The sequence below is a fragment of the Oncorhynchus tshawytscha genome, linkage group LG06 (genome assembly GCF_018296145.1).
Source record: "Oncorhynchus tshawytscha isolate Ot180627B linkage group LG06, Otsh_v2.0, whole genome shotgun sequence".
NCBI classification, from domain to species: domain Eukaryota; kingdom Metazoa; phylum Chordata; class Actinopteri; order Salmoniformes; family Salmonidae; genus Oncorhynchus; species Oncorhynchus tshawytscha.
The window spans coordinates 57,837,835-57,851,079 of record NC_056434.1 but is presented as its reverse complement, the minus strand read 5'-3'; the positions used below and the strand labels follow the sequence as shown (position 1 = coordinate 57,851,079).

Here is a 13,245-nt window from a genome sequence, read left to right as displayed (position 1 = left end):
CTATAAAGATGTGCTTATTATCGCATAGGCCGATAGCCTACGCAATAGTCTATTTGAAGGTAAGTCGGCCATATAACAACATCGACTGTTGTTCCTTGTTACGAATCGATTAAACATATTGGCCTTAATGCAATTAGCCTAATATTATGGAAAGTGAACTACCAGTGATTCATTCTATACCGCAGCTCCGTGTTTTGGATGTTAGGCCGATAATTTGTCTTTATCCTTTTTTGACGTTGCTTACTTACTGTATATTTCTCTGACTTCTTGTCTGTCGGTCATACCCATGCAAATTCATCAGGAGAAAGTAATACCACGGGAGGCTAGGCTTTAATGGTGCATCATTCAGCCCCTCCAAAATGTCCCAATTCATTTGACATACCCCTCACGCAGGTCCAATGTCAGAATCACTATTTAAATTTCAAAATGCAACATTCTGCACGCCCAATTTTTCAGTTTTTGATTTGTTAAAAAAAGTATGAAATATCCAATAAATGTCGTTCCACTTCATGATTGTGTCCCACTTGTTGATTCTTCACAAAAAAATACAGTTTTATATCTTTATGTTTAAAGCCTGAAATGTGGCAAAAGGTCGAAAAGTTCAAGGGGGCCGAATACTTTCGCAAGGCACTGTAGCTAGCTCCTGTAACTAACATTATTTTGGCAATACTATCTAATTTAGCTAGCTCAGAGAATATAAAATAATTCAAGCATGCTTTTATAAGAATCATGCTAAACCTAAATACGATAGAATATATCATTGCCAGTGACATAATTACGTTGTAGAAGAACTTTCCCTTCCTGTAAATATTACACTGTACACCCCAGGTCAAAAGCTCAAACACAATTTCCCGCGAAACCCAGGAAAGTGACGGTAAAAAACTCACTGGAAACGTTTCGGCTTTGGGTTCTATGAAGCACACAGTACGATGGATGTGTGGTTCTGAATCACTATTAAAAGGTAACGCGAACCAGACATGTGGGGTACTATATGAATGTGATTATACGACGATTTCCTCCTTTTAATGGGGTGATTGTCGTCTAATCAGGTGCGAGCATACACACCACTCCCGACCGCCCCACCGTTCACTTACTCAGTAACAACCAGGGGCCGGCTTCACAAAACCTTCTTAAGAAGAATTGTATTCTTAACTGCCATTTTTTCCTTAACTATAGACTTAAGAAGAAAGTTAAGCAAAGTTGTTATTCCTCAAAAATGTTGTTGGAAAGTCTCTTGCGCTATTACTTATGTTTCTCCTGAAGCAAAACGTTTAAAATAAATTCGATTCTTGAAAATAAAGTTATTGGAAATGTTGTTAAATACCAAGATAGCTAAACCCTTGTCTTAAACTCAGGGCAGTGAGAGAAAAAGCTAATGAAAGCAAGCCCCTTGGGGCCTGCTCACTGCCTGATACATATATATACGGCCAATGGGATTTCTCATAAAAAAAATATGTAATTATTTCAACCCTGACACTATGGCGCCGCCGGTAGAGGGCGGCTTGGCGTCGCACCTCCGTCACGTGACGTGGCAGAGGTGCGACCTATGAATACGCAGAAGCCTGATTTACCATGCACACTTATCCTCTCTTATCAGCACAATCAAACTTTACATAAAACCTTTCAATATTCTACCTTGACATGAGTGAATATCTGTGTGTAATATGCACTGACCGAGGTGCGCACAACTAAGTCATCAACTTCTGACCAAAGTTCCTGTCTTTCTGGTCAGGCGCAGTCTGTGGGCAGCTATATTTGGGCTCCGTCTGTTGATTCTAATAGCCGTTTTCCGCTATCTGCCTCTTGATTAATATCCACGATAGCTATCTTGACTCGAGGAGGTTGCAGCGTGTTCCTTCAGAACCATGGCGTCAGGCGAACCAAGAGCGAAGAAACTCCGACTGACAGATGAGAAAAAGGAGAAGAAAACCCCAGAAAAGAAGACCCCAGAGAAAACCCCAGAGAGTTCAAGGAAAGCCCCGACCAAACTGGGGTAGCTATAGTTAACTCAATGCAGCTCTGCTGAGCATGGCTACTGACTACACGAGTCTGGCTGCAGCTACAGCTAGTTAAATACTTTACACGTGCTTATGCTTTAGATGTTTGCCAAAACCTCGAGGCGGGGGCCAAAACCTCGAGGCGGGGGCCAAAACCTCGAGGCGAGGGACTAGCTTGTGAACTCTGAATCAATGAGATATCGATCAAGCATTTAAACTTCAGGATCGTTCATTCATTATTAGTCTGATCACGTCAATGGAAAGAATGTAACATCAGCTAGCTAGTTTTTGCAATGCGTACAGGTTTTGTCCGCTAGCTGTGTGAGGAAGCATTATTTAGTTGTGCCTTCATCTGAATGACCTAAAATTAATCAATCTCATATCTTTCACAGTCAGGCCAACCCAATGTGTACTGTGCAAGAAGCAAATAGTAGGCCTACTATTGAAACTGATAAATTAGGCTGTCAACTGAGTAAGAAATTCACAGGTTTCAGATGTTCCCTTTTTTTTTTTGTTCAGGTTTTCTCTCTTCCACGCTTTAGTTTAAAAATGGAAATACTGAACAAACTTGGAAGTTCTACATCAGTGCTTCTCAACCAAGGGGTACTGGCACCCCTAGGGGTACTTGGCCTATCCACATGGGGTACTTCAGAAGACTCATGAGACCATAGGCTGGTCTCTACTGCTAAAATACACTTGAGGGGTTACTTAAGAGATAATCCAGGCAGAGCAAAATTCAGTTGGTGGTACAATAACTGAAAACAGTAACAATGCTTAGACCACTTTTGAGGTCTGAGAAAAAATGTACAAAATGTAGATTTGAGTGACCCTTTCCCTTACAGAAAAAATAAGATTATCATAAACCTTTATTATAAGAATATTATAGTACTGGGCTCCACCTCTTCCCGCGGCATTGTCCATTATTTCCAAGTTAATGTACAGAACGTCAGCGTTTATCCCTTATGGATTCAGAGGCCTAAATAGCCTATAGGCTACTGACATTACAAAACATGTCTTATAGTTAATAAACATGTTTATTATAATTATTGAACAATTCATCAAGCAAAGAAGATTAAATTACTGAATAAATATATAGGCCTATCAATCACAATGTAGATCTATATGATTTGGCTTCATTGTTGAGCTTGGACCTCATTATCTGTGGTTGAGTATTGGTTAAGTGGGACACTTACGCTTTGTAATGGATATCTTTCAATGTGTACAATAACAACCAACCATCAATGACTGTTAGTGAGGAAGTATATGATGATAAAATGCGTTCGATGGGTGTGCCGTCATCATTGTGGGCGTGGTATCCCGTGTAATGACACGTGTCTCTAGAGTCATAGGCTGCATTCCAAACACTTAACAGACACACGCCCAGCCCTCAAATTAAGTGGACACTTTTGATAACTTATGACGTCTGATGAGTTTACACTTGCAGAGCAAGGGGTGAGGGAGGAAGAAATACATTTTAAATGGACTGCCCTTGCCCGGAAATTCGTCACTCGTTCGTCCATTGTGTTTTCAGCCACCGGTAGCTTGTGGTGCTCTATATGCGTTACAGTCAATTATAATTGCATGTCTACTTATATTAACTATATAATTATTAATATACGCCTACTGTATGCCAGCTAGCAAATTAATTAGCTAACTAACGTTAGCCTGTCTAGCTGGAACCTCTGAAGAAAGAAAATGTTTTCTTTGTAGAATTTCCAAAAGCTAACCAAACAAAAACATAATTTAATACTTTTGAGAAGTGTTTGTGCATTAGTAGCACAATTTCGAACTTATTTACATTAGTTTTTACTTACACTTGTTTGTTGACTCCATGTTGAGGTTTTAAGTTTTGGCTGACTTTTCTAGCGGATGTACAATCTTCGCAAATTGAATTATAGGACGTTTCAGGCCCCGACGTGAACATAATTGTACACTCACAAACTCCAATAAAAACGAGGGCTGAGGGGCTTACGTTGCAAACTTCTTTTGCTTGGCTAATAACTTGGACCAACAACAAATATGGCTGCAGGGATTATCCCACAGGCATAAGATGAGGGTAAGTGGATGAGGGTGTGTCATTTATGAGTTTGAAACACTGCCTGGTAAGGAAAATGACGGGTTCTGAGGTAAATAATGTTACGGTTATAAAAAAACTAAGGATATTCAGTGTCTCATTACAACATATTTTGTAATGGGATGTAATTGTAAATCATAATGACTGTTCAGGCTTTCCGTACTACTCACACCTTTTTAGAATATTGACATTTTGACAGTGTCCCAGTATGCCAATCGCCTACTGTCAAAGTGGGACACTCTAGGCCATTTTTTTTAATGCAGAAAAAATATTTCGGGGGACTATGAAATACCAGTGCCGTGTATTCATGGATGCCAAGTGAAGCCAGGCTTCTCAAAAAAATGGACCAAGAAAACATATCAAATTATTTATCTTTCGTCTTTGTATTTTCATAATTTTCCTTCAATTCCCAAAAGGCTGAATGTATCTCATCAGAGAAAGCATCCGAACGAGAGAAACGGCATTACATTGTTGCCACCCGTAGCATTGAATGCAATCGAAGCAAGCCTCCCTTGATAAATGGAATTTGGCCTCTCTTGATAAAAAATTAAGTATAAAATAATAGCCAATCAGCGTTGAGTTCAACTGGGTGAGCTCAACTGTGAATGGTCCTGGAGCACCCAAAAAGAAGTGTCAAGGGAAGCCAGTTTGTATTTGGCATCACTCCTATCGCATCAAGAGAAATACGTTGTTTTCCTCCAGTGGCTGGCAAGCTAGCTAAAATTGTCCTTTTCCTAAATTAGCCATGGATGGAGATGGAGATTTGGACTTGTGGTAAAAGCGTGTAGGCCTATGTATGGCATAGTCCGATCGTTTCGTCATCATGAAAGAGAGGAGGATGGCATTGGCGTTTCTCTACAAGTAGGGTGAGTCAACATGATTTTTTTCCCTACTTGTACGAACGCAGACACACACACATCAGAACCGTGGACAGCCACATCATATTTAGTGTACATTGATGGGACTAAATTGTTTTTGTTATCTTTTAGTTGTCACTGTATTAGACTAAGCATAGATGATTTGATGAGGTTGAAATGGTGCTGGAATAGTGGAGGCAGCTCCTGTTTTCTTTGCGACTTGTGGTAACTCTCAGTGGTTCTAAATCAATAGTGGTTTAGTAGTCCAAAAATGATGAACATTAACTTGCTTGACCATGCTGTAGGTCATGTAACTGGTTGTTACACGCAGTATGCTTTGTGGACCACCGGACAGAGGTTGCTCTCCGGTTTTGTGATGAAAAAAAAAGGTGTGGTTGAATTTATTCTGCCTGCCACGGGCTTATTGTCTTAGGCCTATATATCACAGTCGCAAGGCATATGAACAGGTTATAGAGCAAACAACGCAATTATCACAACACATAGCTTCTAATATGTGATGTGTTTCAGGAAACTAGGCATATGTCACAAGTCATGACTTCACAGAAAATACATTTTAAAGTTTTTTTTTAATCAAAATGCATTTTTGGGTAGAAATGCCTTCTGGAAAATGTGAATTTTCATGTGCCTTAATAACAAACTTGTATGACATCTGTAAATACGAATGAAATTGTTCAATTACGAGCCTTGTTGGTTAAGCCACAGAAAAAAACGGCAACCTTCCCACAGCCGTGTTTGGCTGAGATAATGAGTGGACTGGACATGCCGAGAGAGGAGTTCGAATTGGTTTGCCATATAAACTCAGCAAAAAAGAACTGCATTTATTTTCAGCAAACTTAACACGTGTAAATATTTGTATGAACATAACAAGATTCAATAATTGAGACATAAACTGAACAAGTTCCACAGACATGTGACTAACAGAAACTGAATAATGTCTCCCTGAACAAAGGGGGTGGAGTCAAAATCAAAAGGAAGTCAGTATCTGGTGTGGCCACCATCTCCTCATGGACTGCACAATATTTGCCAGTTCTTGCTGTGAGATGTTACCCCACTCTTCCACCAAGGCACCTGCAAGTTCCCGGACATTTCTGGGGGGAATGGCCCTAGCCCTCACCCTCCGATCCAACAGGTCCCAGACTTGCTCAACGGGATTGAGATCCGGGCTCTTCGCTGGCCATGGCAGAACACTGACATTCCTGTCTTGCAGGCAATCACAGAACGAGCAGTGTGACTGGTGGCATTGTCATGCTGAAAGTGTACCATATGAGGGAGGAGGATGTCTTGTTCCCTGTAACGCACAGCGTTGAGATTGCCTACAATGACAACAATCTCTGTCCGATGATGCTGTTACACACTGCCCCAGACCATGACGGACCCTCCACCTCCAAATCGATCCCGCTCCAGAGTACAGGCCTCGGTGTTATGCTCATTCCTTCGAAGATAAACGCAAATCCGACCATGACCCCTGGTGAGACAACCGCGACTCGTCAGTGAAGAGCACTTTTTGCCAGTCCTGCCTGGTCCAGCGGCGGTGGGTTTGTTCCATAGGCGATGTGGTTGCCGGTGATGTCTGGTGAGGACCTGCCTTAAATCAGGCCTACAAGCCCTCAGTCCAGCCTCTCTCAGCCTATTGCGGACAGTCTGAGCACTGATGGAGGGATTGTGCTTTCCTGGTGTAACTTGGGCAGTTGTTGTTGCCGCCATCCTGTACCTGTCCCGCAGGTGTGATGTTAGGATGTACTGATCCTGTGCAGGTGTTACACATGGTCTGCCACTGCGAGGAGGCCTCCTTGCAGCATACCTGAGGCACCTTAATTGCCTACCGTCTGTAAGCTGTTAGTGTCTTAACGACCGTTCCACAAGTGCATGTTCATTAATTGTTTATGGTTCATTGAACAAGCATGGGAAACAGTGTTTAAACCCTTTACATTGAAGATCTGTGAAGTTATTTGGATTTTTACATATTATCTTTGAAAGACAGGGTCCTGAAAATGGGCCTTTTGTTTTATTGCTGAGTTTAGAATGTTTCTGTCTATTTGAGCTGGTAAGTCTGTGTTGGTAATCCTGTCAAACGCGTCTTTGAAAACAAATTGTGGTGGAGCTGCATAAGTGTTGCCTTCCACTTTTTGGACGATCGAGTTAAGAAATCAGTGGAATTAGAAAACACCTGTCTTGCATCTTCACACTAAGGGCAACCGTGGCATGGCATCTGTGACAGGGAGACGCGTCCATCATGCATGATGTTGTATACAGAAGGGTAAGATATTACATGTTTCTGCTTTTGACAAAGTGGTTTCATTGCAAGCTAAAGTGTACTGTTAGTTAGCTGTCTAGCTCCGTAGCTAACGTTATGTGTATAACATTATTGCTAGTAAGAGCCTAATGTTAGCTAGCTAATAAGGATGCATGATATATCGGTGAACATATCGGAATCGGCCGATATTAGCTAAAAATGCCAACATCGTCTAGTTTAATGCCAATGTGGAAAACCGATGTCAAAGCTGACGTGCATACCTATATAACGTAGTTGCAACACAGCCACGCAAACTTTTGCGCTATACATGCAACACAGCATTCCGAACCTAGCCCACAATGTATGCTCTGTGGAAGTCGAGCAGTCATTTGAAAGCGTAAGAACATTTCAACGAGAAGGCGTTCATGGATTTCGCCAAGGTAAATGGAATTCATTGCCCTTGACAATCAACCGTTCATTGTCGTGGGTGATGTTGGCTTTCGCCGACTGGTCGAGCACCGGTACACACTATAAGTGCGCTATTTTTCAGATGTTGCCCTATCGGAGTTATACAATAATAGCGCCACTGCTATTAGCTTCACGACATGTCGCTTGGGTCTTTGCGTGTCAAAAAAGGTACACGTCAAATAACGCTTTGATGTGTCAAATAAGCTTTTAATTTGGCACTTCAAATAACAGAGTTCTATTATAGAATGTTGTGTGCTCTGAATTTGCACACGCAAGCCAAGTGCCACCACTACTATAAGTAGCACTGTCAAAGCTGTACGAAAAAGTCTACAAACACCGGCCATGAACGATGTGTTTACAATACCGCGTTGGTAATAAAGCAGCATTTGTTCGACTGCAACTTCTGGGGTAGCTAGCTAGCTTTAGCTTGGCACCTAGCTAGCAGCAATTCAACCAGCCTGAAAACAATGACCAGTAGAAACTGCAGTCATTTTCATTATTCATAGCAATGATTTAGGAATCCTTGTAAGTATTAGCTAGGTAGCCACTTGTTGTTCGCCTATTTAAATTGAACTTCAGCTTGCCAGCTACTTAACCCTGTTACTCAAAGCTAATGTTATAAGCAGCCAGCTAGCTTCACCTGGCTAGTGAGGTTCAACCGGACCGGCTTGTGTTGTGAAGCTAGCCACAATAAGGATTAGGCCCAATAGTGGAATTTTCTGTTTGCCTTCAAAATAAAAGTACCTATTTGAAAGTGATGCAGAAGGTTACAATTGGTCGAATCATGCCATATTTAGACTAGATAATGTTAAACAAGGTTGGAATGTGAAGCAATGAAATGGGGTATCAGTCTACTCGGTGACACACACAGAACACCACTGTGAAGAGTTTACGCAAATATTAGCGTTGTAGCTCTCATCGTGGGACTGTGACTGTGTGAAATAACCTCTCCAGTCAGCCTATTGTGTGTGTTGACATTCATATTGCACTGAACAGCTTTACCTAAGGATTGGGGATCAAGGAAATGGGGTATCAGTCTACCAACGTCCTCCTCAGTTATCAGACTCCAAAACATGCAATTCAAAAGTATGATTTCAACAGATTTTTGTCAAATTAACAAATTGTCTTTTGATTTTATATAACAACACTCCAACCTTGTTCAGCACGATCTATTCAATTGTGGCATAATTCCACCATTTATATTAATTTGCATCACTGTCAATGACATACTTTTATTTTGAAGGCTAACCGCAAAGTCCACTATTGTGGCTAATCCTTATTGTGGCTAGCTTCACATGGATGGGTCCGACCACCGTTAATAAAATAAGAATTGTCTTATAAATTAGGGTTAATTTAGGTAACACCAAGCTATATAGTTAGCTAGCTAACTATAGCTACGGAAACAGATGTTTTTGGGGAAGAACATTTTTTGTTGGTTAGCTCCCAGCAAATTCATGCAGGGTAGTAACGATATGATTTGGCACTATGTTCATTGTTGTTTAATTAACTAACGTTCGCTGGCTGGCTCGTTAGCTAACTTTATGTGACGTGTGTGTGATCTTACACGTTGTTTACCTAGCTAGGTTCATTATTTACCTAGCTAGCTACCTACATGTCTTAAGATAAAGTGTTCAACACCAGTTGAATATGGCTGGTGTTAGTAAATGTCGGCAAAAAAGCGTCATGAAATTGTTGCCAGCAGAGCTGGTTAGGCTGTTTTCATATTATCCAGAGGTAAACAAATCATTGGCCAGAGTGTCAAGTGTGTGTGCTCTGAACGCTCTGACAGCGAAACAAGATTTGTGGGGCTTAAGCTTAAGAGGGTGTGATTGATGCTGAATGGGTGTAGACAAAGAAGAGCTCTTCACTAGATACCAAAACATTCAAAAGGGATTTTGTCTAAAGTGAGTTTACAAGTTATCAACTTTCAAAGCATAATTACTTTGCCATTGTTCCTCAAATGCACTTTTACTGAGTTACAGTTCACATAAGGAAATCAGTCAATTGAAATAAATTCATTAGGCTGTGATCTATGGATTTCATATGACTGGGAACACAGATATGCAAAAAAATAAGTTGGGGCTGATCAGAAAACCAGTCAGTATTTTTGGTCTGACCACCATTTTCGTAATGCAGCGCAACACATCTTCTTTGCATAGAGTTGATCAGGCTGTTGATTGTGGCCTGTGGAATGTTGTCACACTCCTCCACTGGAACATGCTGTTGTTCACTTTGATCCAGAGCATCCCAAACATGATCAATGGGTGACATGTCTGGTGAGTATGCAGGCCATGGAAGAACTGGGACGTTTTCAGCTTCCAGGAATTGTTTTCAGATCTTTGCGACATGGGGCCGTGCATTATCATCCTGAAACATGAACCGATAAATGGCACGACAATGAGCCTGAGGATCTCATCATGATATCTCTGTGCATTCAAATTGCCTTCGATAAAATGCAATTGTGTTCGTTGCCCGTAGCTTATGCCTGCCCCATACCATAACCCCTCCACTAACTACCATGGGGCACGCTGTTGACATACACACCCTGCCATACAGTTTTATTTTAAAAAAGAATAATAAATGTAACCCCTTCTCTCCAATTTCGTGGTACCCTCCCCTAACCCGGACGACACTGGGCCAATTGTGCGCCGCCCCATGGGTCTTCCGGGTCACGGCCGGCTGCGACAGAGCCTGGACTCGAACCTAGAATCTCTAGTGGCACTGCTAGGACTGCGATGCAGTCCCTTAGACCACTGCGCCACTCGGGAGACCTGCCCGGTACAGTTAAAACCGGGAATCAGTCGTGAAGAGCACAGTTATCCAACTTGCCAGTGGCCATCGAAGGTGAGCACTTGCCCACTGAAGTCGGTTACGACGCCGAACTGCAGTCAGTTCAAAACCCTGGTGAGGAAGACGAGCACGCAGATGAGCTTCCCTGAAACGGTTTCTGACAGTTTGTGCAGAAATTCTTCTGGTGTGCTAACCCACAGTTTCATCTGCTGTCCGGAGGGCTGGTCTCAGACGATCCCGCAGGTGAAGAAGCCGGATGGGCTGGGCTGGCGTAGTTACATGTGGTCTGCGGTTGTGAGGCCGGTTGGACATACTGCCAAATTCTCTAAAACGATGTTGGAAGCGGCTTATGGTAGAGAAATGAACACTCAATTCTCTGGCAACAGCTCTGGTGGACATTTCTGCATTTAGCATGCCAATTGCACGCTCAATCAACTTGAGACATCTGTGGCATTGTGTTGTGTGACAAAACTGCACATTTTTAGTGGCCTTTAATTGTCCCCAGCACATGGTGCATCTGTGTAATGATCATGCTGTTTAATCAGCTTCTTGATATGCCACACCTGTCAGGTGGATGTATTATCTTGACAAAGTAGAAATGCTCGCTAACAGGAATGCAGAGTTACATTTTACTTAAAGATATTACCTCACCAACATGTTTTATTTTGCTGTATTTGAGGGATAAGGTCTTTCTGGTTTCATTCTACAAAATATCCACTAGAGTTTAGTGTTGAATGTTGAGCTGATAGGCCTAGATTTATTTTTGATTTATTTTATTTATAGGCTATGCAATTACATATAATTTATATAGTTATTAATGTTCCACAAAAATACCTAAAGAATGTTATAATATATTTAATTTGTATGAATAATTGAAGTTTATCATAAAAATATAGAAATTGCTTTTATAGGCTCTAATTTATCCGTCTTTACAATAAAGAATTATGTGTCCCACTTTGCCGATCAAGGTGGCCCAATATGCCAGTATTAACTGAAAAAATGCGGTCTCGGGACAATTTGGGTTTGAAGAGCCATCCATCCTGTGTGTTTTTAATATTTCTTAATTTTGTATTTTGTGTAGGAAAGTTCTTGAGCTATTTAGAATGGTATCATGTTGGGGGTTAAAACAATAGGATGATTCTCTAAGGTGTCCCAGAAAGCACATTTTCAGAAAGTGTCCCACTTCACCAATACTCACACTATCGCTTCCTTTGTGCTCATGCTTGGGCACACTTTTCTCACGCAGGCGGTAAAGAATGGAAACGTGATTCAATGATAATGCACTCAAATAACAATTCAGACCTGCCAACTTGTGTACCCGACTCCGCTATATTTCACATTTCTTTGTCTTTCTTTTTTATTGAAGTATCTGCTTATTCGGGAGCTGTGCTCTCCAGCCAAAGCAAAGATAATTTGTGGGTGAGTGGAGCCCCTAAAGACAATTGTTATAACGTACAGCCTACGATGACTATTAGTTAATTTGTTACATTTTATTGTTAACCAAAAGCATATCTTTCATTTCAAACCACATAGTTACGGTCCATGCTAAACACAATTCTTGGGGAGTTGAGCTCTTGATCTCTCCAGCCGAAGATCTGTGCGACAAGCGCAAGTCTAGCATAAAAAGGGAGGCATTTCACTGAACCCAGCAAACACATACAGTACCAGTCAAGTGTGGACACCTACACATTCAAGGGTTTTTCTTTGTTTACTATTTTCTACATTTGTAGAATAATAGTGAAGACATATATGGAATTATTTAGTAACCAAAAAAGTATTTTAAAAATCTAAATATATTTGAGATTCTTCAAAGTAGCCACCCTTTGCCTTGATAACAGCTCTGCACACTCTTGGCATTCTCTTAACCAGCTTCACCTGGAATGCTTTTCCAACAGTCTTGAAGGAGTTCCCACATATGCTGAGCACTTGTTGGCTGCTTTTCCTTCACTCTGCGGTTCAACTCATCCCAAACCATCTCAATTGGGTTGAGGTCGGGGGATTGTGTCAAATAGCCCTTACACAGCCTGGAGGTGTGTTGGGTCATTGTCCTGTTGAAAAACAAATGATAGTGGGACTAAGTCCAAACCAGATGGGATGGCGCATTGGTAGCCATGCTGGTTAAGTGTGCCTTGAATTCTAAATGAATTACAGACAGTGTTGCCAGCAAAGCACCATCACACCACCACCTACATGCTTCACTGTGGGAACCACACATGCAGAGATCATCTGTTCATCTACGGTTCCAAACGGGCTCATCAGACCAAAGGACAGATTTCCACCGGTCTAATTTCTATTGCTTGTGTTTCTTGGCCCAAGCAAGTCTCTTCTTCTTGGTGTCCTTTTAGTAGTGGTTTCTTTGCAGCAATTTGACCATGAAGGGCTGATTCACACCGTCTCCTCTGAACAGTTGATGTTGAGATGTCTTACTTGAACTCTGTGAATCATTTATTTGGGCTGCAATTTCTGAGGGTGGTAACTCTAATGAACTTATCCTCTGCAGCAGAGGAAACTCTGGGTTTTCCTTTCCTGTGGCGATCCTCATGAGAGCCAGTTTCATCATAGCACTTGATGGTTTTTGCGACTGCACTTGAAGAAACTTTAAAAGTTCTTGAAATGTTCCGCATTGACTGACCTTCATGTCTTAAAGTAATGATGGATTTGTTTCTCTTTGCTTATTTGAGCTGTTCATGCCATAATTTGGACTTGGTCTTTTACCAAATAGGGCTATCTTCTGAAAACCACCCCTACCTTGTCACAACACAACTGATTGGTTCAAACACATTAAGAAGGAAATTAATTCCACAA

At 41.4% G+C, this 13,245-nt stretch overlaps 1 protein-coding gene across 1 annotated transcript in view; it reads left to right on the top strand.

Moving 5' to 3' along the window:
- Nucleotides 1-1,757: 1,757 nt before the first annotated feature.
- LOC112252749 (adenosine kinase) overlaps nucleotides 1,758-13,245 on the top strand; it is a 45,239-nt gene continuing 33,751 nt past the window's right edge. The window contains exon 1 of the mRNA XM_024424286.2: nucleotides 1,758-1,993. Within this exon, the coding sequence (XP_024280054.1) occupies nucleotides 1,866-1,993 (128 nt within the window). The 5' untranslated portion in view covers nucleotides 1,758-1,865. The remainder of the gene's footprint in view (nucleotides 1,994-13,245) is intronic.